Source organism: Apis laboriosa, unplaced genomic scaffold (assembly GCF_014066325.1).
Source record: "Apis laboriosa isolate Shangri-la unplaced genomic scaffold, ASM1406632v1 scaffold19_cov150, whole genome shotgun sequence".
NCBI classification, from domain to species: domain Eukaryota; kingdom Metazoa; phylum Arthropoda; class Insecta; order Hymenoptera; family Apidae; genus Apis; species Apis laboriosa.
The window spans coordinates 2,790,997-2,817,870 of record NW_025222278.1 but is presented as its reverse complement, the minus strand read 5'-3'; the positions used below and the strand labels follow the sequence as shown (position 1 = coordinate 2,817,870).

Sequence of the window (26,874 nt, the reverse complement as noted above, 5' to 3'; positions counted from 1 at the left end):
AAAACTTGAAGCTTCAGATTGTTCAATATTATTAAATAAAATGAAATGATAATAAAGGGAAATTAATTTAATAAATTTAAAAATATATAATTGTTTCAATATAATAATAAACAATTTTTATTTTTGTTTATACATAAAATAATCATTTATAAAATTTTATTTATTTGTATAAACTTATATAAATAAATAATAAATAACATTTTGAACATTATTTATATTAAATATTGTTTCAAGCATATCTTAGGCCATGATCAGATCGTTGCGCCATATGAAAGTCATCATAATCGGCCCGCGTGCCGATCAATAGTACCGATTACGACCGTTAGATGACTCTAACGCCATTGCATTCTCGTTACAATTATCTACGCTACGATAAATATAACTACATATAACTGAATTGAATAAGTGATTGTTAACCGATTCTTCCTGTATTAGAAAGTTACGATTCGATAAGTTTTGTATTTACGATTTTTTCTGAATTTTCAATAATCGAGGTCGAATCATTATCGCCAATCATCATTAATCCTTCCTTATGCAAAAATCGAAGGAAGATCGAATCTGTATAATGTAAAAATAGAATAAAATCTATGTTATAAATCATAAGTATTAATATATTAAATAAAGAATACATCTTAATATAATTATAATTATTTTTAGTAAAAATAAATTGGTTAATTTACATAGAATTAATTTTAATAAAAATAAACATACTTTTTTCGAAATTTTTTTATCTGATCGTATAATTTTCAAATAATTGAAAGATACGGAAAAAAAAAATAATGAATCGGTATTATTTTAAATATTATTTTATAACACTCAATATTCGTATCCGATCGAAAGTTTCAGTTTCAGTGATTTTTGGCTATCTTACAGCTATTTCCGTGATGTTAGAATATCAATTCACAAATGATTGAAATCTTGCCAAAGTGTATTTGTTTCTTTAGGCTTCTTTTTATACAGGATATAGTCTCTGCAATCTTAATAACAGATTTCTAATAGAAGTTTGAAAATATTACATCACTATAGATATAAGAATATTGGTAAATATATTATAACATGGACAAAATAAAAGACTTTCCAATAATCGATTGATATTTTATTGATCTTTTGCAAGGACGTCGAGATATGACATCGCATACATCGAATAACGATGTAAACTGTAATGGTCATGCAAATGATCTGTAAATATAATATCAGAAAAATATTTGAAAATTAGAAACTTTAATTTTTAAAATCAACTATCTTTTGAAATGAAATAATCAATAATTTGAAAGCTCTAATTAAAAGTCACGAGTATTAAATTAATTCAGAGCTTATTAACCTTCTCTTATTACGGAAAGAACCATTTTTGGTTTTACATATGGCGCCAAATTGCTATGCCGCAATTCTAAAGCAATATACTATATACGTTACGTTAGGCATCGTTTCAATATGCTTCTGTTCTACTTCATCGAGAATATTGCACGTGGGTATTATGGTTTCATAAGATAGCATCGATATCACTGCACAATTACACGTTTATAATAACATATGCACGTGTTTGCATAACGCAATTGCATGGCTTCTATATCTAGCTTTGTTACGTCGATTTTGATAGCTTATTAATCGTGTTAGAATGAAAGCTAACGTCACTCGTTTTTTTTTTTCTCTTTTTCTTTTTGATTATGAATTCAAAGCAAAATATATCGAGAAAAGTTTTATCGTTATGTAACCATTTTTATTATACAAGCAATTATTTTCATAGTTTAATATTTGCAGAATTAAAAAAAGGCTTTTATATTATAATAATTGATTTTAGAATACATTTCAATGCGTTGCAATATACTATCGCTTTTTCTTCAAAACATGGCATAAAATTATTAAAAAGTTTTATAATGACAATATTTGTTGATTTTGTATTAATTTTGTAATATTATATCTTATCGATTTTTGTTCTTTTAATTTTTCTGTGTTTCTTTATATGTGGAAAGTTTATAACGAGCATTATACATTTTTAAAAAGAATTTGTAAAATTAATACTTGGTTTTGTTCTCTATAATTCAAACAAATTAGATGTCTCGTTCGTTCATTTCAAAATTAGTATATCATATATTACATATTATATTGTTTGTTTATTTGAAGAGTAAAATTGCAAGAGAACACGTAGCGTTTATTGTTTCAAATATATAAATGAAATATGAATTTTTTTTTTTTGATGCGGAGATATTTTAAATTAAACAAAAAGAAAGAAATTTTACAATGTTTTTTTTTAGATGCTAAAATAAAAACTTTTTTTTAAAACTGTTGAAAAAATATGTTCAGTTTTTGTAACCTTTCAACCTATTTTTGTCAGAACATTGCGAAACGGATTAAACAAATACCAGTTATTTATTATTTTTATCGAAAAGAAGTACAATTTTTGCCTTCTGCTTGAACCATAATATATTTCAAATTCATATTTTTTTTATTTTTTTACAAAAAGCAAAAACACATTTTGATAAAATAATTATTAAAAAATTACAATAGATATATATATATATATATTAATAGTCTTTATTCATATATTTACATTATTAATTTAATATCAAAGTTCATCTAAAAGTAATCCTTGCAATGGCACACTACATGTTAAATAGATTATTCTATTTTAAGCTCCATTAAATTGATATTATGGAAGAGTTAATATCACTAAAACAAAAAAAAAAATAATCAATTAAAGATTAATCCACGCGGCCAAGGTACACGTGCCACTTTAATCACACGTGATCGAAACCATGACCTTTAATTAAAACGCACGTGAAACGAGGGACCTCGAATGCCTCGAACCACGCATCGGAAGCTTAATTCGGCCTAAAATTATTCTGCGTCCGATCGTCGCAGAATTCGATCCCCGTTTCGGTGTCACGCTTCGTTCCTCGCCTTCGAATCGCATCGCGTTCAATACCAATACCGGTAATGCACGATGCATCACCGACTCGCACGATTTCCAACGAGGATACGTATGGAAATCGGCCGAACTCGTCGATAAGTCAACCGATGGTTATGTGCCGCGGTTACAGACGATTACCAATAACCAGCCGACTAGCCGGTGCGCGACAATCTACGACACGGAACGGCGAGTTTAATCGATTACAATCTGACAACGTTGCTCGCATCTTTGTCGCTCTCGCACGCGAAAAATTCCGCGAATTTTTCGGATTTTCATGACCAGTCGAACGAATCGAATGGAACTATTAACGTTATTTGCTTGATGGAGGCCTGTTCGTTTATTTGGAGATGTATGCTATTGGTTTTGCCAGTGAATTTTCTACGTTTTAAAATTAAACTATCCTGGTTCCATATGAAAAATTTATATAATAATTATAACATATTATATAATTATATAATATAATCATTATATATATATATATATATATATATATTATAATTTATATAATAACTGAAATTACTAAAATTAATCGTTATATGTGGTAAATTATTAAGATAGGACATTTGATTTTATCGAATGAACCTCTGTATTTCTTTTATTTGGTATTGTTATTGTCTGTTGATTGTAATAATATTATATATTAAATAAGCATTGAGCAATGTTCTGTTACGGAGTGTAACTTTGGTATTAATGATTAGAATCGATGGAGACTTGCCAAGGTGATTTGATGTTAACAAGGGGTTCAAACTCAAAGGCATCAATCTCCTTCACTGATTGATGTATCCAGCTACGGATTTATGACATGCCATTATTATTGACTGTCCAGAAGCGAATGCCTAGTTATTCATCTGCGTGTCTGCACGTCTGCGATCATAAAGCAATCTCTAGACTCTGCTTCCGACAATTAGAAAGATTAGAAATACGCAACGAATTGCGAATCGTTAAACACGATATTGACATGATCGAATCAAATTTAAACAAAAATACATCCTATATTATTTTCTAAAATAATTTATTTAAAAAAAAAAATATTCTATGAATTTAGAAACAATTATATAAGATCTATTGTCTATACATTAGTTTGTCTCTTTATCGCGAAATTAACTTAAGAGAGATAATCGATCTGTTTTACAAATAATTTTTTTGCAAGTTCATCCGAGTGTATACTGTACTTACTTAAAAAAAATTTATGCTTCGCGCAAAGCAATTATTTTTTTCTCGTTCTCGAAAAAAGAATTTTTCATGCACTCGATAAGGATTCTCGTTTGGTTCATCAGACATTATTATTCATCAAGTGGATGATCGTGCAAGATTTTTTATCAAAATAATTTCAATTGTAAATTCGTGCCCGTACACTTGACACGAATTCATTGGCTGGCTAGAGGGGACGATCATCGTCCGATTCCTAAGAGGAATTTTAACGACGATGGTTTTGTTGATTTCGTTCCTTCTTCCTCTTTCTTTCTTTCTTTCTTTTTTTTTTTTTTTTCGTTACCAGAGATCCAACCGTGACGCATTTGATGCATTCACCGCGCCACTAGGCGCGACTTTCTTCTATATACTTCAGAATTCCGAATGTACCGCGTTTTCATCTTGGCATTCTTTGTGGCCAATGGTGTATAAAATGAATGCTTCGAGGTTTTCTGCTCTGTCATACGGTTATTCGTACGCTGTTACGGTTTTCAATCCTATACTTTGCTCTTCTAAATATTCATACGCGTATGGAAACTTTGTGATACGTTGCAATTTGTCGTGCGTGAAAAATGAAGGAAAAATTTTGTTTGTTATGGACATTTGTATACATATATATATATACAAATGCGTTGTAAAATACAGAAAAGTAAGAACAATTTCTTCTTTGCAAATTTCTATTTATCAAGTAACAATTATAATTTTTTTTTTTTTTTAATTGTTCGTTGATTCGTCTTTTCTTTATTATTTAATCCAACGATAGAAGTTTCAAAAGCAAAGAAGATTCAATAATACTTGTTGTTGCTTATTGCCTACAGATAGATTTGATTTATAGGAAACGTGTAATTACAATCGTTTCACTTGTCTGCCCGCGGATGCCTTGAAATTACGGTTCTTGTTAAATCGATATCTTCTGACAGAAACAAGCGACAGTTAGTTTGCTCCTGTCGTCGAGCATACGTGATGCTCGTGAGGATACAATGATGTTCTTGATTGATCACGCAATGGGTTCTTGGATTATCAATACAAATTTACTGGTTCCTTCGACTATATTCAATGAATATTCCTTAAATTCCAAGAGGGGAAGAGTTATATCCCCTTTTGGGATATATTTTGAGATTAAACTCTTTGAAACTTTATGACGTATTTTACTTTATGACGTTTTGTTTTTCCAAACGGTAAAGTGCATTTCTCGGAAAGAAATCGAAGAAATCGTTTGAAGGATGTTGAATTAACTCGATGGTGGGAGGAAAAAGAATAGAAAAGAAAATGAAAAACGAATTTCGTATTTTTGATGTATCAAAAGTAAATATAGAATTTAATATCAAAGCATCGATGACTTGTTCCTGAAATTTAATTTGCGCCAGAAATAGGATAAATAAAAGTGATTCAAATATAATCTTGTAAACCAAAAAATGATACAAATTAGAATACAAAACGTGTAATCCGAAAAAATGATCAAAATTTCGAAGAATGTCTAGAATCTATCTACGATCCACAAGAAAAACAAAACATTTCTTCTTTGTAAAGCAATCACTTTGTATTAAATTATCCTTTAAAATCTCAAGATTTAAAAAAAAAAATTTTCCATATAGCAAATAGATCATGATCAATTATTTTATCTTTTAGATTATTAGATTCACTTATAACAACAATTTGAATTTATACATCAATTTTCTTCTTTATAATTTTAAATTTAATTCGACATTTATTACAATATTTTGATTTCGTGATATTATTCGAGAAAGAAAGATTTTTCATACTCTTTTTATTACTAATTTTTTAAAATTTAGAATAATTTTATTTATTATTTTCGAATTGATATTCTTTGTATGTTTTTCTTTCATTCTTCAATTTCTCCTGAAATATTGAAATTGATATATTATATAATCACCAAAAGATTCTCCCCATTCAACCACGTGATCAATTCCCCGACAGAATTAAAAAGAAATATGGAGCAAGAGCAATCTGTTCGTCTCGCAGGAGGTTAAAGACGAGGACATCGACCACTCTGCGGTTCACCTTCGTGATTCTGAAAGAAAGGAAAAAAAAAGAAAAAAAAAAAGCAAGGGGTATATATCGAGATTCGTCTTTGAATCCCTTTCTTTCCACTTCCCCCTTGTCCTTGCGATTCATCTGGAAACGCACGGTGACAGACGGCGACGCGACGAGAAGAAGAAGATAAACCCGCTTTGGAATAGGGGAGGCGCGATGGTGGACGTTCCAGAGGCTGCTGCAGGCTCTGTGACGGGACACGGAGCGGGCGAATGAAGGGTGGAAAAGAAGAAAATAACTGGAAGAGGACGCGAAGGAGGAGTCTGGAAGCGGTACGCTTTGGAGGCGGGTGGTAGCTACGTTTTACTCGGGCATCATGTTAGAATAAGTACAAAGGTGTATCCGGAGGGCCTGTGACGGTGGCCAAAGGGCGAAGAAGGGATCCCTCTTCTTTTCTTTTTTTTTTTCGCCTTCTCTTTCCCCGAGCAAACTGTCCCCTAACGATAGCGATGGGGATCAAGCGCGTACGATATCGATCAATAATATTGAATCGCTAAGGTATTTCGTAGTAATAATTTAAGTAAAGATGAAAAATTATATAGAATATATCGTTTATATATATATATAAAGTAAGTAAAATAAGAGTAAACTTATAAGAGAAAAATTAACGGAAAGTTCGATATAGCTATAAGAAGATATAATAAATTTTGATCAATAGTGATTCGAAAAATAGTAATAGTAAAACTTGTTCTGAAAAAGTTTATAAGAATTAAGTATATAAGAATGGACGATTATTACTCTAATTTTAAATGAAATCTCGAGTGTATTTTGGATTTGATTTTTTTTTTTTTTTTTGGATTTAGAAGCGCATATTGAACTTGATCCCATCACTACCTACCGGTCGATGCCTCACGCTTGCGCCCTGAAACCGCACCCGCATCTGCCTTGCGAGACCCCTCTGATTCTACCCGAGTTCTTCTCTTTTCTCTCTTTCCTTTTTCTTTTCTCTTCTTTCTTTGAATCGGTGATTAAAGTTCCACTCCACTTTCGTTCTTCGTTCTTATGCCTTTTCTACATCTATTTTTTTCTTTTTTGATTCTTTCGCTTTCTTTTTTTTTTCCCTCCCCTCCTTTTGCTTTCTTTCTACTTTCATTCTTCCGTAGTTTTTGTTCTTTCTGTTTTCTCTCTGTGGCCAGGGGTTGGAGAACTCCGAGGGCGCATAGCAAGTGCTTCCCATTGGCGGAGAGGATACATTGCACACCGACGAGTTCCACCGATTCTTCCTGACAAATTTTCTGGGGTCGTGGAATTTTTAGACATTTGGAAATTATGATAATTCTCTGTTATTGTTGGGTAGAATGGAAAGGAATGTAGAAACAAAATTTTTTTCTTTTTTTGCCAATTATGGCTTCTCTTTCTCTCTAATCAAAATTATTTTCTGTAATAATATTCAGATTTTTAAAATTTGAATTTGATCAACAAATTTAAAGTTATTGCAGCAAAGTATTATATTGTAATTAGTAATATTGTATTAAACAAATTCTTTATTTTTTTTATAGAAAAATTTGCCCATTTTCTTTCTTCTTATTTTTAATGATTTATAGATTTCTCTTTTATAATAAATGATAATGGTGATTCAATGCATTGTCGATTTTTTAAAAACTTTTAAAAAGGGATTATCTTATCAAAATTGTATTATTACATCAAAAAGAAATAAGTCAATTTAATTTTACTTAAAAAAAATAGATAAAAGAAATAGCGATAGAAACCATATCAGATATTCAAAAGATACTTTTCCCCACTTTCCACTAATTTTTCCCTTTCTGGAATAATCGAATTATAAAAGTCATATCCTTTCGGAATTCTTTGATTTCATCGTTTAAATATTCAAAATGAAGGAACAGTGACGCATTTGCGAAAACTCTGTATCTCTCCGGCTGTATAAATAAAGCATCGTGCAGACTCTCTGCAGACTAAACATACAGATGTGTACGTGCATACCGATTTATAATTCTCGTCCATCGAACGATTAAAATTAAAACCACCAGATATATCTCTCGCTCTATTGTTATATAATTAACTATATCTCGATCCGAAAGTTTGAAATAAATGCATCGATTTTATTTCATACATGTATTTCTTTTATTTCCCTTCGCAAAGACGTGGCCTACCCCTATCCTGACATTTCGATTTCCTACGTACAATCTAATTTTACCTACTACACATTTACATTAAAAATATTTTACTCGTAAATTTAAGACTACGCGAAAGTAATAATGAAAATAAACTTTTTTCATACCCAGTATATGCATCCAATACAGATAAATGAATATTTCATATCCGACATTGTGTTATTATTATTTCAAACGATAAATTTTAAAAATATAGTTTCACAATTTTTCGAAGAGAAAAGAAGAAATTTATAGCAACTTAAATGAACCTTCTATCAAAATATATATATATAATCGATAACACACGAGTCGATGGTTAGGTTAGGTTAGATCGGATTGAATAAGATAACATTGCTCTCCATTCATTTTCAAGCGCCCTCTATCTATAATCAAGTATAACGATAAAATTCACTCACCGTAGAAACAATGTTCTGCGTCTTTCGCGAAATTATTCAAAGATGTCTATATCTCTCACGTACGTGTAAAATAACACCAGTGCTAAGGAGATATTCGATTAAGAAGAAAACGAAGGAAATCCAATTACAGTAATAAATGAATCGTTGCAAATCAATGTAGTATCGAGTATCGTCGAGCAAGGAGCGAAAACTTTTTTTTTTATAGGGAAGATAATTCCAAGGGGAAATGGATTAAGTTGAGAGTGAAACATAAACAATGATCCCTATCCGACCGTCGAATTGAACTTCGTTATATACGGGAATAATTGCACGTTGGCCATTGTTCCACCTCCTCCTCTCACCTACTTTCATTTTTATTCGAACACGATTGATCACTCACCCATTCGGTAAATAGGTCGGTTATATAGAGAGAAAGAGAGAGAAAGATATATATATATATATATATACGAACGGCTATATCACGTCTTTCGACGACATCTGTTACTTTAACCGCGCGGTTCTAATTCTGATCAAGTCCTCCTCCGATGTGATCATTGATTCTGCCGGATTAACGACGATCATTTCACCGATAATATTTTCATAGACGGTGTTTGCCTGACATCGACGTTTCACGTGTGTCATTCACCATCTCTTCTCGTCCAATATCTCTCTCGTGATATTATCTCAATCAATTATTATTATAATTACTCGTTACTTTGTTTTCCAACAAACGGATGAACGATTTGAAAGGAAAAAAGAAATTTATCGTGGAGGATTATTGAATTTTATGAATGAAAACTTTGATAATTGATAATTGTATTCGATGAAAATTATTTTTTTATTCGATTTTATTACATTGTTTCTGAACGATCAGGCAAGTGAGAGTATGCAGTTCCCCGTGAACGAGTTACCCCTTTTCCTCCCCTCCTCTTGGAGCACGTCATCCATGGCTTCGTCCACTGTTTTCCCATTTTTCACGGGATTGTTGCTAGCTAGGAGAGGAGAATCCACTCTGTCAGAATTTATGCTTCCTCCGACGGTGGACTCTCGTGGTAAATTTATCATGATATTAGGCTGTATAAAAAGAAGTACGAAAAGAAAAAAAAAAAAAGGGATGTGAACAGTGTGAAACAAGTTCAATTAGTATGCAACAATAGAGTTATTATATCGAGCAATCCAATAAGCAAAAGTTTTCTTCATTTCATATGTATATGTATGAATAAATAAATAAGATTTATTTTTCAATACATTTTATTATAAAATAGTAGTAATTTTTTTATTCGAGTTTTCAGAAAAACCATGCATTATATATTTTTATCATATTAAGATTAATAATAAAAAAAAAATGTAATCAATCATTGGTATATAACCAATTCAGCAATTCTCAACTATAGATGGATATAATGGGCAAAACTTTTTAGATTAACTTCTTCTCTGTTCATTGCAGATACCAAGATTATCACTAAGGAAGATTAATCGAAATAGATCATCTTTTTATGGATTAAAAAATTATGATGACCGATACTAAAATATTCTGGCATGGAAAATCGTAAGCCAACCAAAGTTCGAATATCTAATTAATTAATCAAAAATTTTAAAAACTCAGAGAAAAGAAGTGTATCATCTTCAGAAATTTTAATTATCCAAATGATCTATCTATTAGATAGATAATTTTAACATCTTAAAAATCGTTGCTTTGATCGAATCGACTAAAAAAAAAAAAAAAAAAGAAAAAAGATTTCGAATTTCGAAATTTTCAAATCTAATCTAATCCATTTCTAATCTTTTTGCGCCTTGAATTGAAAAACGCGAATACGTAGAAAGTCTGAGTTATTAAAAATCCACACTCTGATATTTTTTAATCCAAGTTAAAACGATGTAATACATATTTTTATTTAACATCTTTGCTTATGCTGCTTTTACATTTTACATTTTGAGTTCTCTGCTCGCGAGAAGCACGTTCATTTCTTAGCGAGTGCTACTCCTAACATCTGTTTAGATTCTCATAAATTCTCATAAGGATATTTCGTTTTTCTCGCAGGAATAACTAACGTGTTAAAATCTTGTTAGACAGCTTTATTTATTAATCGCGCACTCTTATCTTTCGAAATCCGTATTGTCAATGTTTTTGACAACTTTAAAATTTATTAATATGGAAATCAAAAAGGAGGAAATTCGATTAATCGTTTTTATCAGTGCTGTAAACAATATGCATCAATGAACGAGCGTACGTGTTAAAGGAGATAAGAATGAACAGAGTAAATTCAAAATTGTGCGAATTTTTAATTTACCTGCAAATTTAAAACGTTTTCTAGTCCGATAGTTGGCGGCCTCGGCCTCAACGATCTGGAAGCGAGTTGAAATTGAATATCGTTGGCATCCCGATAACTCAAACATCTCGATCGTCTTGGCATCTCCGCCGGTAGAATTCTTCGTTTTTGTTTCGGCAATTTGCTACGAGCCTGTGACAAATAACATGTACATTCATTTTTCTTAATACTTTAAAGTTTTTTTTCTATCACATTCCTTCTCCACCAACTCTATCAATACTTCTCTCTCTCTCTCTCTCTCTCTCTCTCTCTCTCTCTCTCTCTCTCTCTCTCTCNTATCCGCAAATATCTCGCGGAGAAGATTGGCGAAACGGGCGGAAATAATAGGCATGCAAGCTGGAAACCTTTAATTTTCACGATGTTTCCCGAAAAACTTTGGAAACGGTTGGCCAAGGCAAACTTTCGAGCTTCCTTAAACTCATAGCCCCGGCCAGAAGATCTTCGCTCCAATAAAACGTTTAATAGAGAACTTTGTTGCCGAAATGCACGATTCATATATCCTCTAATCCCTTTAAATACGTATAAAAATTATAGAATTAATGTTAATAATACGAATTAATAAGAAAAATATTTTTCTTCTTTCTGATGGATTAACTTTCAATTCAATTAATATTATCGTGATACGAACGAAGAGATTATCACGAGTATTATTCCGAACAATGATGATATGATCGAGAAATGGCCACGTTACGCGACTCTATCCCGTGGTAACGTGGCAGAATATTTCGTTGTCGATTAATTGGATGGCGCCACCGGTCGTCTCCCCTCCCCCCATTCGTTTCGAATATTCATCGGGTATCCCTGTGCCGCTTGAACGGTGTCGCATGAAAAATTGACACCCGGGCCCGGGCTGGGAGAAACTTCTTTACTCCGTGGAAAACTTTCAAATTGGCTGGTGAAAAGTGCAAAAGTTTACATGTTGCCCGGCTGAATGGATTTCCGCTTCCGTGTTCCCACGGTGAACGCGTTATTCACCGCGTATACGTACTCGCCTGGGCGGCTTAATCCGATGAGAGGAGAGAAAAAAAAAAAAAAAAATGGAAGAAAAGAAGAAGAAGAGGAATCTTTCCATGCGTCCCCTTTTCGTTAATCACGTCGCTTCGAGGAAAAAAAAAAACGCGAGTGTCCAACGCTAGGTTTATTTGAATATCGTATCAAAGAGATTTATTTAATTATTGCCGTTCCTCTTCGATCATTTCTTCGATCCATTGTATCTTCGAATGATCGTGATCCAATTATTAATTATTTCGATTATTTTAATATTTAAGATATTGACAGTTTGACAATTTGACAATGAAAATCGAAGAGAAAAGAAAAAAAGAAACGAGGTGCGAACCTGTGTGTGGGAATAAAACATGGAGAAGTTGCTGACGATAACAGGAACCGGAAGAGCGATGGCTAAAACGCCTGCAATAGCGCACAATCCCCCTATGAACATTCCGGGAAAGGTTTTTGGTGTCATGTCGCCGTAACCAACTGTCGTCATGGTCACCAAAGCCCACCAGAGACCTTGTGGTATGCTGTCGAAGTCGTTATGCGGGTTCTCCTGCGAGCATAGGCGTATCATACGTCATTTTAAGATTTATGGATTCGAGCAGTGGTTAGAATTTTATAATTGTAATATTGGAAATTTGATACGTATCCATTGGGGTATGTATTAATTTTTATGGAATGTGCGGTTTGTAATTTTCTTAAAAAAAAAAATATGGAAACTTCTTCTTTCGTTTTATTCGTTTTGATTCATTCCTGTAAAATATATTTCGATATTATTTTTATCAAAAAAAATAAAATGTGATTTCGTTCTTTTTTTTTTAAATCCATTAATCTTTTGTCGTAAAATATTTTTTCCCATTTTTATACAAATTTCTTGCGCGGATAAATTTCAAACAATTCCTATAAATTTTGATTTTTAATACGAAACGAAAATTATTATATTTGTAATTTTCTTCCAATTCGATATTTTAACAATTTTAACGATTTACGACATTGGCAATATTTTCTTTCGTACGTCAATATATTAATTTTATAAAAATCAGTTATTTATACCAAGAGAGGAAATAGTTCTTTATTATCAATGAAAATAGCTAGTGTGGTAATCTATTATTCAATGGAATTCCAATAATCCGACATACCAGGGAATATCAAATTATCAATATATATTAAAATATTGGGCTGAACGCGATACGATAAAAAAACGAGAAGAATAATATAAAAATCAATCGTGCTTGTAACAACAACAAAGTAAAAAAGGGAAACGTGTTTATAAGAAGAATAATACTCTTTTCGTTCGACGAATAAACGCACGATAAACGTTTCCATTCAATTTTAAAATGATGCAAATGCGAAAATGAGATAAAGTACAATCGCGATCGATCGATGGATGGGTTTAACAAAACTTTATATGATACAAATATTCAAATGTTTCACACTTGCGTATAATTAATTTCACAGTCGACGAAATAATTGTGTACAAATATTATCTTTCTACCTCTTTTATCCACCGATCATTGTTTCCAAAACGACTGTTCGCGAAATAATAATCACGATTACGCTTGGCAAATCGTCATATGCCGGATTATCGGTATTCTATTCAACGTGTTTCCGATCCATTCGCTCCTTCGAATTAACGTTTTTCATCGCTACTCGAAGAATTCTAAGTGGAGCGAATTTTTTCCAAAAAAAAAAAAAAAAAAGAAAAGAAAAAAAAATCTTTCAAAATCGATCTTCCTCTCCAGGAGACAAGAAAAGCTTCTGCACTCTATACTTTCTCCTTTCTTCACAGCGAAAGTAAAGAAACAACAGCTTTTCCAATTACGATGAACTCCATCACCGATCCAGAAATCTCGCACCTGGTGTTCTGCTCCTCGGAAGAGACAAAGAGAGACAAAGAAAGAGAGATAGAAAGAGAGAGAAAGAGAGAGAGAGAGTGTGTAACGAACTTACTTGAAGGCGCTCAGCGTAGAAGATGAGGCTTGCAAACAAGACTATCCCAAGGACGAGAAAGAAAACCAGCAACGCGAGCTCCTTGGCGGAAGCTTTGAAAGTGTGGATCAGAATTCTGAGACCTGGCGAGTGTCTGGTCAGCTTGAAGAGGCGCAGTACCCGGGCTATCGACAGTATCTCGAGATACAGGCTGGATTTGGTGAGGAACTCGGTGTAAAAGCTGAGCGTGGCGGCCAAGTCTATCGCGTTCAATGGCGACACAGCGAATCTCTTCAGACTTGGGCTTACCTGCAATATATAGAGGATTACGAGACGAATTGATAAATTGGTTTCGATTGAAATTTAACTCGACGGTTCAAGGAAAGGATTTTCATCTTTCTTTTTCCATTTTAATTTTCATTTTTCATTTTTTTATTTTAATTTTAGGTTAGAATTAGGAAGATCAAGAACGCATCGATTTTTTTTCAAATTTTCGGTGGAAAAAAGAAATCGTCGCGTTCCAACGTTTTCGACGTCCGCCATGAATATTAAAAATTTCATTCTTCGTTAAAAGGTAAGAAATTGTCTCGAAATTGTTTCGAAATTTTTATTGCGTCGAAATATTTTATGCAGGTTACAGTTATTTTAAAATCGAAACGAAAAATAAAGCGAAAACGAGGGAGGCTTAACACGCGACTCTTGAAAGATCATTCGTAATTTATGTTTCGCGTGATACGTTTGGTAATCGCGTATTGATTTTTCCCGAAAAAAACGGACGTGGGGGGGAAAAGTTTTAACGACAAAGATTGGCGAAAGATTTTTCACTTGTACGTGAAACCCTGCACAAATCATAGATACTTGCGATGATCGATCGGCCAATTATTGAATCCCATTTATCAGGCGGTGGAAACTTCAATTGCTATGAATTAATAGAGAGATATTATCGCCCGAAAGAGGAAAAATTTTCGAGGGAAATTCGTCGATTATGCCTTATTATGCTCGATATTAACGAGATGAAATGTTCTACGATATTTTCGGACAAATGATCGTTCAATTCTACTAATTTGTGTGAATCGTCTTTATGAAAATTAATGACTTTTAAATTTCTAATTTTTCAATCAATTTAAGAATCTAATAATCTAATAATTTTAAGCTAATACGAAAGATTGTATGTATAATTGAGTGGTGATTAAAAATTACGATTAAAAATTTTTCATACACGATGTATTCCAAATTTTAACATTTTCTGATGTTGTTCTCGCGATTTTTTTTTTTTTAAGGCAACGAATATGTTTGAACATTGAACAGATGTTGCGAGGACAATGTCGTTTTTGAAAGAACAATTTGTATATTTAGGAGCAATTCGGTGTGGTTGGATTGGTTTTGAGACTTGAAACGATATTCTTGAGCCATGCTAGTCTCAAATGGCAATCAGCATCATCCTATCTAAAAAGAAGTATTGCAAACATCAGATTCCTGAGAAACAGTGGATTCTATGGATGGTATAGTCTTTTTAGTCTCGTTCTTGGAATTTTTCTTAGATTGTCGCTTAATCAAGGGGCTGATTCATAGTACAGTACAGATGCACAGTATACACTTGCTTGTGTAGCCCATCAAAGATTCGCAATCTCGCAATACGAGTCTTTTTGGAGAATTTTTTGAACTTTAGAAACTTTTTCAAATCTTTTGAACCTTTGGAACTTTCAGAACATTTCAAGTCTTTTGAATTTTTGGAACTTTCTGAATTCCTGAACTGTCAGAACCTTTCGAACCTTTTCAATCTTTGGAATTTTTTCAACTCCTGAATTGTCAGAATCTTTCCAATCTTTTGAACTTTTGGAACTTTCAGAATATTTCAAACTTTTTGAATCTTTGGAATTTTCAGAACATTTCAAACCTTTTGTACTTTTGGAACTTTCAGAACATTTCAAATCTTTTGATCCTTTGGAACTTTCAGAATATTTTAAACTTTTTGAACCTTTGGAACTTTCAGAACATTTTCAATCTTTTGAAACTTGGGAACTTTCAGAACATTTCAAATCTTTTGAATTTTTGAATCTTTCTGAACTCCTGAACTGTCAAAATCTTTCCAATCTTTTGAATCTTTGGAACTTTCAGAACTTTTCGAATCTTTTCAACATTTGGAGCTTTTTGAATTCCTGAACTGTCAAAACCTTTCCAATCTTTTGAATCTTTGGAACTTTCAGAATATTTCAAACTTTTTGAATCTTTGGAATTTTTAAAACATTTCAAATCTTTTGATCCTTTGGAACTTTCAGAATATTTTAAACTTTTTGAACCTTTCGAACTTTCAGAACATTTCAAATCTTTTGAATTTTTGAAACTTTCTGAAACTCTTGAACAAAGTCAAAATCTTTCCAACCTTTTGAATCTTTGGAACTTTCAGAACTTTTCGAACTTTTTGAATCTTCAGAAATTTAGGAATCTTTTTAATCTTTAAAACTATTTGAATTTAGAAATCTTTCTTGTAATCCTGAACTTTAGAACATCGTGAATTTAAAGATAAACGTAAACCTTCATTTGCATATGAACTTTACTTCTGATCATCTTACAATAGAACTCATAACCTTTATAATAAATTGATTTTATTACTACATATCTAGAAACGAAATTGAAGAGCTAACAGAATATATGCCAAATTTTTCCAACCATTATAAATATTTCCTCCATACTTATTCATTATTCAGTTTCAAACTGTTTTATCAAGTAACAAGCCATCACAGGCCAACCATTAATTTATCTCTGTTTAGCAACCCAATCCTAAAATTAACTTGTTTAAACCGAAACGTATAAATTTGTTCACTGTCATAACTATGTGCAAAAACTCTGCTTTGTCCCAACCTAGTAACATTGTGTTGGCGAACCACTTTTGCCCCCGTCACTCGCGTACGCTCGAAAAGGGTCGTAATTATACCATAAGCTTGCTATATTGTGTCGCTCTTCCTTAAAGACACGTAAAAAAACTCGCATAAAATCGCTCCATTCTCTCGATCCATCCACCAACTGTCAAAAGTTCGTTCGATTGAATCACGTACGAACCCCACTCGATCGAATTATCGAAAAATTATCCCATCATTTCCACATATTCGAAATATATTTAAAATCGATTAAACCAATCGTAGAGCAACGTACCAAGCATCGAAGGGTGATCTCGAGGGTGAACCACGCGTTGCACGCGTGCTCCGCGTAAAAGAGCAGGGGATAAGAACGAGGATCGTCGTCTTCATCTTCGTCCTCGTCATCCCTCGATTGTTTCGTGTGACTCTTGAGGCAAAAGCACAGCACCGAGAGGCAGATGAAAAGTATCGAGACGCACGCTACGCACTTGGCAGCGAAGGACGAGTACGGCTCGTCGAACAGTGCCCACATCCGTGCCCTCGACCTCTGCCATCCCGTCAACCTTGCCCCCCCGCCGTTCTCCTCGTCGAAACCGAAAAGTCGCGCGATCTGCTCGTCGCTCAGCCTCTCACCCTCCACGTCCAATTTGTCGAGGATCGCCAAAGTCGCTTGAGTGTCCCTGTGTCTGCTGTACGTGCTCCAACAGCATGGCTCCACCTGTAACCCGGAATCACGGTCTCAGCCGAGTTTATACTCGAAATTAATAGAGAAACTACTCTCTAGCATTTGTGCTACAATATGGATGATGGATACTCTGGCAATGTAGGTAGGAATATGGATGATGATTATCGTGGGCAACATCGAATATTTGTGAATAATAATATTTGTGTAATATTTGTGAATATTTGTGAATATTTGTGTAATTATTGTGAATTAATAAAATTTTACTTTAGTAGCTATATCGAAGAGAGAGGTGAAATACAGAGGTTAATTTTAATGAATACAAGTCCATTTCCAGGAGAGGGGAAAGTAAGTAAATTAAATAAGTAAATTAAAATTTTCTTTCCCCTCTTTTGTTTATTTCGCAAAATATTGTTTAAGTATCAGCAATTTTCAATTTTTTTTTTTTTTTTTCTATTTTTTTTGGTTTCTATAGAATTATTATCGTTTATTAACGTTGCCTTAATTCTCTTGGGGCTTGCGGGGAAAAAAGAGGATTTGGACGAAGACGGTTAATTGATATTGATTGCGTCATTAATTAAGCAAACGGGTAAGTGAAAAACGCAGTTCTCATTCATTTTCTTTGCTCCACATTTATTATTTGTACGTATCTCTCTTTCTTTCTTTTTAAACGCTCTTTTTCGAGAACGTTTGATTGATTAATTTATATGATTCGAGGAATTTAAAGAAAAACGGTATAAAATTATTTCGTTTGTTTCGATTGAAAAATTATCGATATTTTTCGAGTACTGTTGGAGAGTGCCTCTTTGAGTAGAGATGAAACGTAATAAGATGAAATATTTGGGGAAAGAGGATGTATAAAGAAAATAAATCATTCGCGCAACTAAATTTCGTGAACAATGAATCATTTCGAAGAAAAATAAAAGAAACTTTTTTGTTCGTGCAATAAGTTAAAAGTTATTCTTTTTTGTCCAACTTTTGAAATATATTAAGGAAGGTGGCAAAAATTATTTGTTAAAATTACAATCATCTGTACACAGCATGATAAAGTTCTTAATGAAATTTTTGATGATGAAAATATCAGAAATCAGTAAATATACGAAATAACTCGATTTATCGAATAATATTTTGGAATTATTTCAATTATTTCCAAAAATTCGATATTTTCCAAGAATTGTTCGATTACGCGAGATACGTAAATAACGTGATGGTGGAGAATAACGTGGTGTTGGAGAAATATTTAATAGAATATAATCAGAACGTTGATAAAGTTTCGCGTGTACTAAACTAAAGATAAACGGGGGATAACTCATCATCGTTCTACAAAAGCCATCGATTTAATTTAATTAATGCGTTATTCGCGATATAAATGAATATTAAACGGAATAAATTTATTTCCATATCTAATTACAATTTATGCAAATTATTCAACTTTGGACAATGTTTTGTCATTTATGTTCTCATAAAATTATATCCCTTTTGTAATGAGAACGTTGGATCGATGTTTGCACGCGTGCAGTATGATCATCGTAAAAGCATATTGAACAACGAAATAAGGAAAAATAAATTTAATTTTAAAAAAAAATTAAAACATATTCGATAAAAATTAAGAATTTGAATTAACCGTAATTATCATTTAAACAATCGAACTTTACGTTTATTATAAAATTATAGTAGGAAAAAATTGAAAAAGGAATCCTGCTATTATATATATATATAGGTAAAAATATTTTAATCAACAAATTTATTAATTGGAAATTGAATTAATCGATCGTTCATCAAACTCGAAAAGCAGTATTACGAACGAAGGAAAAATAAATTTAATTTTAAAAAAATTAAAAGATATTCGATAAAAAAATTAATTTGAATTAACCATAATTATCATTTAAACAATCGAACTTTACGTTTATTATAAGATTATCGAAGGAAAAAATTGAAAAAAGAAATCCTGCTATTATATAGATAATAATTTCAATCAACAAATTTATTAATTGGAAATTGAATTAATCAAACTCGAAAAATATTACGAACGAAGGAAAAATAAATTTAATTTTAAAAAAATTAAAAGATATTCGATAAAAATTTGAATTAACCGTAATTATCATTTAAACAATCGAACTTTACGTTTATTATAAAATTATCGGAGAAAAAAATTGAAAAAGGGATCCTGCTATTATATATATACAGGTAAAAATTTCAATCAACAAATTTATTAATTGGAAATTGAATTAATCGATCGTTCATCAAACTCGAAAAGCAGTATTATTTCATAACCGATATAACATTCGGCATAACATTGATTACCTGTCCATTTCCTGGATACACAACCACGAATACAAATGTATGCTTTGTTACCACTTTGAAAATACCTCGTTCAAAATGCAGAAACCATGAAACCGCCATCGAGCTAACAGATCGGAAATGTTTGCCCTACGACAGCTCGTATTACACAAACATCTATTCTTGTCTTTGATTTTCCATTCAGATTCACTACATATTTAAGCTGCTGCCAATTGTCCAATAAATACCAAATCTCTTTCATCCATCAAATCGTCTGATGCGCTAATAACAACCATTTTCTTCTTCTTCTTCTTCTTCTTCTTTTTCTTCTTCTTCTATTGTTTTTGAGAACAGAGTTATTATATGTTCCAATGTACGAAAGAATTTCATATAAAAATAGATGCGTAGAGCTGATTCTGCACGTGCAGAATAAAAAATCGAGAAGAAAGAGCAACAACCGCTCTATCTTCGTCATACCTCTTAGCCTCGCTCTATTTTTATCTTTCTTCATCCAATGCAAACTTTATCAATTACTTTCACAAACGAATCTCTATCTCTATCGTTTCTTATATTTATCTCCATCTTCAAAATCGTAATCCTCCAAAGATATTTTATAAATTAATATCTTAAATATCGAATAATTAAATTTAAAATTTCGACTTTCTCGAAATATTTATACATATTTTTGATCTACCACGACTGTAATTGAAAATTTCGAATAAAATTATTTTAAGTAATTATTTATAATGCTTAAATAATATTTACTCGTATCAAATTTAAAATTTCGCCTTTCTCGAAATATTTATACATATTTTCGATCTTTAAGTACCACGACTGTAATTGAAAATTTCGAATAAAATTATTTTAAGTAATTATTTATAATGCTTGAATAATATTTACTCGTATCAAATTCAAAATTTCGACTTTCTCAAAATATTTATATATATTTTCGATTTTTAAGTACCACGATAATAATTGAAAATTTCGAATAAAGTTACTTTAAGTAATCTCAGCCGTTTCTCATTACAATTATTTCCAATTATTATTTTACCCATCATTGTATCAAAAGATTTTTTTTATGTATCGATTCCTTCATATTTTATCTTTTTTTTTTTTTTTTTTTTTTCACCTCTTCGATACAAGTGTATCTACGTAACTACAGATTTCCACAAAGCAGAATCGTTTCACGGTTGAGATAAAAGGTAATTGCAAACCTGATTAGAGTCCAGACCCCAGAAGTCGAGTTCCTCCTCGAAAAGTGGCCCGCAGACGTCTGTTGGGTAATGAAGTTTTCCCGTACGATAGTAATTCAATACTTGGGCGAAGACGCCCGGATGCCGGTCGTAAAAGTACTCGTTCAAAACAGGGTCGTAATTGACCAATGCCTCGGTTAAACGCGACAGCCTGGTCGCTGGTATTTTCCTCAATGTGGATTTGTAAGTCTCGTGCCGTACACCGCCAACGTTCAGGATCACACGGTCGTTCCATCTGCCGTCATCCAGTTTCCTCATCCTTCCCAATTCTCGTGGAACGCATGGTACGAGAAAATGCTCGAATGATAACGGATCCCAGCTCGCTTCGATGGTAACAGCTGTGCTTGAAATAAAATGATTTTAATGAAACGATACGTGCAAATTATTTTCTCGTAATATAATTTGTTTAACTTTTTTTCATTAATAATGTTTTAAACTATTTATCGAAACGATTAAACGGTTGTGTTCAAAATTGTCATTAAAAGTTTTGGAAAATGTTTCTTCGAAACTTGGTCAGTTTAGAATCTTTTTAAATAAAAATATCTCTTGCCAGATTGGATTAATTCTTTATTGTAATTCACGTGAAAGAAGAACGAGATTAGTATTACAAATCTCTTGGGAAAATCGATTGGAGAATAGGTTAAAAATAAGAATTATTTCACGAGGAAATATACATCATCGTCAATTGTGCAATTTAAACGTTATATTTAATAGGTTTAATTTGTATTTCCTGGTTCGAAGAAATCTTTATTTTTTTCGAGGAATAATATTTTTTAAAGAAATAAATTCTTCTTTGAAAAATTTTTTATTGATTATTGATTAGTTTATTGATTAAACCTATTCGATTAATTAGATAATAAGATTAAAATCGTATTTATTATTCTTTTCCCAAATTTTTTCCAAAAATTTAATCTACTTTCTAATAGTAATAAAATATATATATACACACGCGACACAAAGAATGTAGGATATTTATATATTTCGGAAGGTATTTTTATTTTTGGAACTTACATTTCTTACTATTTGCTCAAATATTTTATGAAAATATTATCCTGATTAATTTTAAGAAATACTCATTTTATTTTAATATTATACGAAATAATAATATTTAAAATTCAAATTTTGTAAATAATTCATACGTACACTTGTAGAGAAACGGATATAGATAAGTTTAAAACAATATTACTCTAATATTATTATTTTTAACAAAATCGTTGTTACACAACCACATTTCATCGATAAAAATCACATTTTCATCATCAGGCACTAATACGAATGTTAGAATTATATTTCCACAAAATTTAATCAATAAGATATAAAATAATAATCTTTACATATAATTTATTTATTATATGTATATAATAATTTCATTTCTCGATAACATTATTGTTTTAATAAGCGTAAATAAAATTTTATAATACACTCGAGAAATAATTTAATCGAAATTAAAGAAAAATATATATTCACTTCGCACCTCGACACGATACCGATGGAGAGAATATTGACGATTCTCCACGGTCGAAGAATTCGGAGAGGAATAACCGAACAGCACGAGTTCTATAAATTCGACTCTGTTTATTTATGTGGCCAACCGCGAACGTCGTGTTACCATCGAATCGCGAAGCGACGAAATCGATCCATTCCGGATACGAGATGGAAAATATTTGCTTTCCCATCAAAGAGTCGTTCATTCTTCATTCATGTGAAGATTAAATGTTAATGTGTACATTTCATGGCATTGTAAAATATTGTTTTAACTATCATAGAAGAAGTATAGAATATACTTAAAATTTAAGGCACTTTTTTATTCACTATCTCCATTATTATTAAGATATCACTCTCAATATTGATTTATATTTATAATACGTATAAATTATTACGAAACAGATAATTGAAGTTTTAAAATATTGGAAGCAGCGAAGGATTTCACAAATGATTCTTCGATAGAAGATTTTTTGATATTTAAGTTTCGAAATTCGTCTCTATTTCTGTTGGTTCTTGTTGAACCAATACTACAATTTAAATTCTCTATTTCTAAGTAATCTTTTGCATTAAAATGTTAGAATATCGAGATATTTTATATTATATTTACATTATGTTTAACATAGATAAAAATAGAATATGAATTTCATATTTTTTACATTAAAGATTAAGATATATCGGAATCTCGAATTTTGAATGAAATACAAGACAAAGAAAATAAATAGAGGAATAAATAGTATATTCATATAAAAATTCAGCGCTATTTTTTATTAAAACATTTCACTAAATACTCATATATAATTCTTAACTTTTTTTTTTGTTTTATAGTGTAAAGATATGTTAAGATAACGTTAATTCCACGATTTCTATTTGATTTTTACTTAACTTATTTATATAAACTAAATATATATATTTTTAATTATAGTACAAAAAATAGAACCTTATTTTTCAATAAGAAATAATGATAAATGACAATATATAATAATTTTTATAGTTAAAAAATTTATATTAAACAAAAAAATTAATTTAATAAGATGACATTTCATTGTTATTTTTGAGAAACGATAATATGGATAATATGGAAATTTTAGAGAAAAAATAATCTCAAAAATGAAAATAAATAACACTTTAAATAAACGATTAATAAACCACAAAATAATTGTTATATTACATAAATTTTATTTACATTGATGAATATACTATCTTTACTACTACAAATTCTTATTATTAATGCGCTTTATACTAAATAATAATAAAATTAATAATAAAATTATAAATAAAAAGAGAAAACGTTAGTTCGTCAATCTAGTTATTTTCAAATATAAATCCGTAAAAGGAATTAACAGTAACCCACGTGGATGAAGTTTATAAGGAATTAACGTTTTATCACAAAGATCAAGCTTGAAATTACGAAGAATATTTATCAATCCAATTTTTGTTTGATATACGGCAAATCGTGCACCTGGAACAAAATTCTAATTAATACCGTATTATTATCATTATTTTCCTTTTATATTATCTTTGATTTTAAATTTTTGTTGCACATGTCTACCAATGCAATTTCTTGGTCCGTGTCCAAAAGGTAAAAAATGCATAGGATGTCTTTGTTTTATCTTATCCTCTGAAAATCTTTCAGGATCAAATTTTTCTGGATCTGGATAAATATCTGGGTCGTTATGAATGGCGTAAGTGGGTATCCATATTTTTAATCCTTTTGGAATTGTCACTTTATTACTTTCGAAAGTATAATCGTCAATTAATTCTCTATTCAAAAATGGCAAAGATGGATATTTTCTTAGAGTTTCTGTAAATATAAAAAAAGGTATAAAAGGGAACGTAAAATTATGGGTAATTATTCAAAATATTAATATGTTATTCAAAGTATTAATGGGATAATAATACTTTTGTAATGAAGATTCTAATAAAAATTCTAATGAGCAAAACGAGCGAAAATTAATAAAATTTTAATAAGATGAAGAATATTAAATATAATCAACTATCATCTAGGATTCTTCACTTCAAATTCTTGTCTCACGAATATTAATACTTGCTATAAAGTGAGATATAAATAAAAATAATTATACACACGAAATGAAATTTAAATCTTGATTTGAAATTAGAAAAATTTAAGAAAACTATTCAATAATATTCACCTTGAAAAACTTTTCCCAAATATTCCATTTCCTTTATGGTTTCGTATCTCCATTCTCCGTCATTTTTTGCTGCGAATTCCTTGATTTCTTCTCGTAACTTGTCCTGAATATCAGGATTCAAAGCTAATTCGTAAAGAGCATTGCTAATCGTTGATGATGAAGTTTCGAAACCGGCAACAAAGAAAATAAATGCTTGTGCCGCCAAAAATTCATTTGTTATTTCTAAAATAGGATAAAAAGAAGTAGAGAAATGGATAATATATTAATTTTTGAATACAGAATAATTATTATAAATATTATTATAAACACACAAAGACTAGTATCTTTTCTTTCAGATAAAAAAGTTTTTCCATTTAAAATTATTAAGATTTACTTTAGTAGTAGTTAAGTACGCGTATGCGATTAGCTCAATTTTAAGCAATTATATCGTTAAAAATAAAATATTTAAATAACTCTGTAAAACAAAGTCAATTGGTAACTTCATTTTCCTCCTCCCCCGCTTTTTTTTTATTTAAGCAAGGACAATAAATAAACTTGAAATAAAAACTTTAGAAGAATAAATATTAAAAAAAAGATACCAGAATTATGAACTTCTTTTATAAACTCTTTTTCTGCGTAATAAATCTATAATAACTAACCAAGGCCAATCTTTTCTGGATGTTTCTTAAGATCTAAAAGTATATTCATAAAATCGGGCCTCAAGAGATTGTTCTTCTCTCTGTATTCCAGTGTTTCTCTCGTTAGTTTTATAATTTTTTCCGCCATTTCGTCTGTCGGCCATAAATAAAGAATATAATTGTATAGTCGCGGCATAAACTCTCTGATTCTATGTTTTATTATTCTTGCGTAATTTGTAGCGAAAACAGATTTTCCAACCCGTCGAAATTCGCTCTCTTTTTCTGACAATGAGTTCATGTCTACGCCAAAACCACAGCTTCCAACGACGTCTGTGGTATATCTGGCAGCAACTTCTCGTACATTGATAGGTTCTCCTTTTTTTACTAAGCTATCCACATAACTTACGAGATGCATAGAACACTCAAGAATCAAGGAAAACATTCCTCTAAGTTTATTGGCAGTAAATACTGGTGTAAGATGAATTCTTAACGGTCGCCATCTTTCTGCCTCTATGTTGAAAAGATGTTGAGATATTGGTTCTCCCTGAAACATTGAACATATTAAAAAAATCAAATATTGTTTATTTAGAATATGTTTTTGTCTGTTATATCTTCAATAATTATTTATTATTTATTCATTTTATTATTTTTACTTAGAAGTAAAAAATGTTCTTCATTTATATTGTAGAATAGTTATAAAAATTGTCATGATATCATTTATAAAAGTGGAAAGTTATCATAAGCTATAATTAAAATATGTCGCATATAGATAAAGAATGAATTTGTATTAATTACACTAATTTCGTTTTCTATTTTTTTTTTTTTTTTAATTATTTACTCGAATAAAATATCAAACACAGCACAAATTGTAAGAAAGAATAAATATTACTTTATTTATTATTTATTATTTATTATTATTTATTATTATCTCGAAACTATGTACAGTATTATTTTTACTTTACTTACTGAGACTATTGGCAATAATCCTCGATTCATGATTTTAGAAAAATCTTTAATCAAGATAGTTTTTATAAGATCTGGATCTTTGATAATTAATTGAGGTGTTCTTGTTGTAAATATTCCAATTATAGATTCGTTCTTATATTCATGGTACATCTTTGTAAGAAATTGTGACATTGATTCTTTTCCTAACAATACCTTTTTTATATTGCCAAATCCTAGCAGAGGTTCTGGTCCAGATATTCCACGATTTTTCCAAAAATTATTATTAACCGTTAAATAATAGTAGAGAGTAATAAGCGCTATTACTATTCCACAAAAAATTTCTAAATTAATATACATTTTTTGGGTTTTGTGTATTATGCGATGAGAAAAATTAATTTATTACTTTAAATTTTTACTTTAAAATTTTTATTACTTTAAAATTAGTTAATTTAGATAATTTTTTTTCAATGCTGTTATCGAAATTGTGTCAATATTTTGAATAATAGATGATTAATTATAAGTTATATTTTTTTGATGTTATACACGGAAGAATATTAAAATGGAGAATATTCTTACTACTTTATTTCTTGTAATCTTTTAAAATCATAACAATTATAAAAGTAAGTCTTAAGTGTTTTTCACTTTGCATGTTAATTAATATAAATTTTATTTGGTAAAACGTATGTTAAACT

At 30.7% G+C, this 26,874-nt stretch overlaps 2 protein-coding genes across 7 annotated transcripts; both read right to left on the bottom strand.

Moving 5' to 3' along the window:
* Positions 1 to 850: 850 nt before the first annotated feature.
* On the bottom strand, positions 851 to 22,545 carry LOC122712179 (potassium voltage-gated channel protein Shaw-like). Of its 6 annotated transcripts, none has more exons than XM_043931603.1 (7): positions 22,460 to 22,545; positions 20,947 to 21,323; positions 17,066 to 17,488; positions 13,934 to 14,221; positions 12,327 to 12,536; positions 10,952 to 11,122; positions 851 to 977 (listed from the first exon to the last, which is right to left on the bottom strand). In XM_043931603.1, the coding sequence occupies exons 2-7, from the start codon at positions 21,241 to 21,243 to the stop codon at positions 888 to 890; spliced, it is 1,479 nt and encodes a 492-aa protein (XP_043787538.1). In that variant the 5' UTR covers positions 21,244 to 21,323; positions 22,460 to 22,545; the 3' UTR covers positions 851 to 887. The 6 variants fall into 6 exon arrangements, with proteins under 6 accessions (XP_043787538.1, XP_043787536.1, XP_043787537.1 ...); XM_043931601.1 differs by lacking the exon at positions 851 to 977 and adding an exon at positions 9,517 to 9,734; XM_043931602.1 differs by lacking the exon at positions 851 to 977 and adding an exon at positions 9,517 to 9,704.
* A 1,081-nt stretch (positions 22,546 to 23,626) lies between these two features.
* Positions 23,627 to 26,658, bottom strand: LOC122712182 (probable cytochrome P450 6a13). Its single transcript, XM_043931609.1, has 5 exons — positions 26,204 to 26,658; positions 25,259 to 25,781; positions 24,621 to 24,842; positions 24,020 to 24,271; positions 23,627 to 23,929 (listed from the first exon to the last, which is right to left on the bottom strand). The coding sequence occupies exons 1-5, from the start codon at positions 26,537 to 26,539 to the stop codon at positions 23,760 to 23,762; spliced, it is 1,503 nt and encodes a 500-aa protein (XP_043787544.1). The 5' UTR covers positions 26,540 to 26,658; the 3' UTR covers positions 23,627 to 23,759.
* Positions 26,659 to 26,874: the final 216 nt, after the last annotated feature.

Bases quoted from the DNA above. Each gene is read 5' to 3' on its own strand.
- LOC122712179 (XM_043931601.1), bottom strand. From the start codon at position 21,243: ATGAGGAAACTGGATGACGGCAGATGGAACGACCGTGTGATCCTGAAC. The intron at 12,537-13,933 runs GTAAGTTCGTTA...CTATGCTCGCAG, and splicing joins TCTACGCTGAGCGCCTTCAA to GAGAACCCGCATAACGACTT. The intron at 11,123-12,326 runs GTTCGCACCTCG...TATTTGTCACAG, and splicing joins TGTTTTATTCCCACACACAG to GCTCGTAGCAAATTGCCGAA.
- LOC122712182 (XM_043931609.1), bottom strand. From the start codon at position 26,539: ATGTATATTAATTTAGAAATTTTTTGTGGAATAGTAATAGCGCTTATT. The intron at 25,782-26,203 runs GTAAGTAAAGTA...TCAATGTTTCAG, and splicing joins GATTATTGCCAATAGTCTCA to GGAGAACCAATATCTCAACA. The intron at 23,930-24,019 runs GTAGACATGTGC...ATTTTGTTCCAG, and splicing joins CGGACCAAGAAATTGCATTG to GTGCACGATTTGCCGTATAT.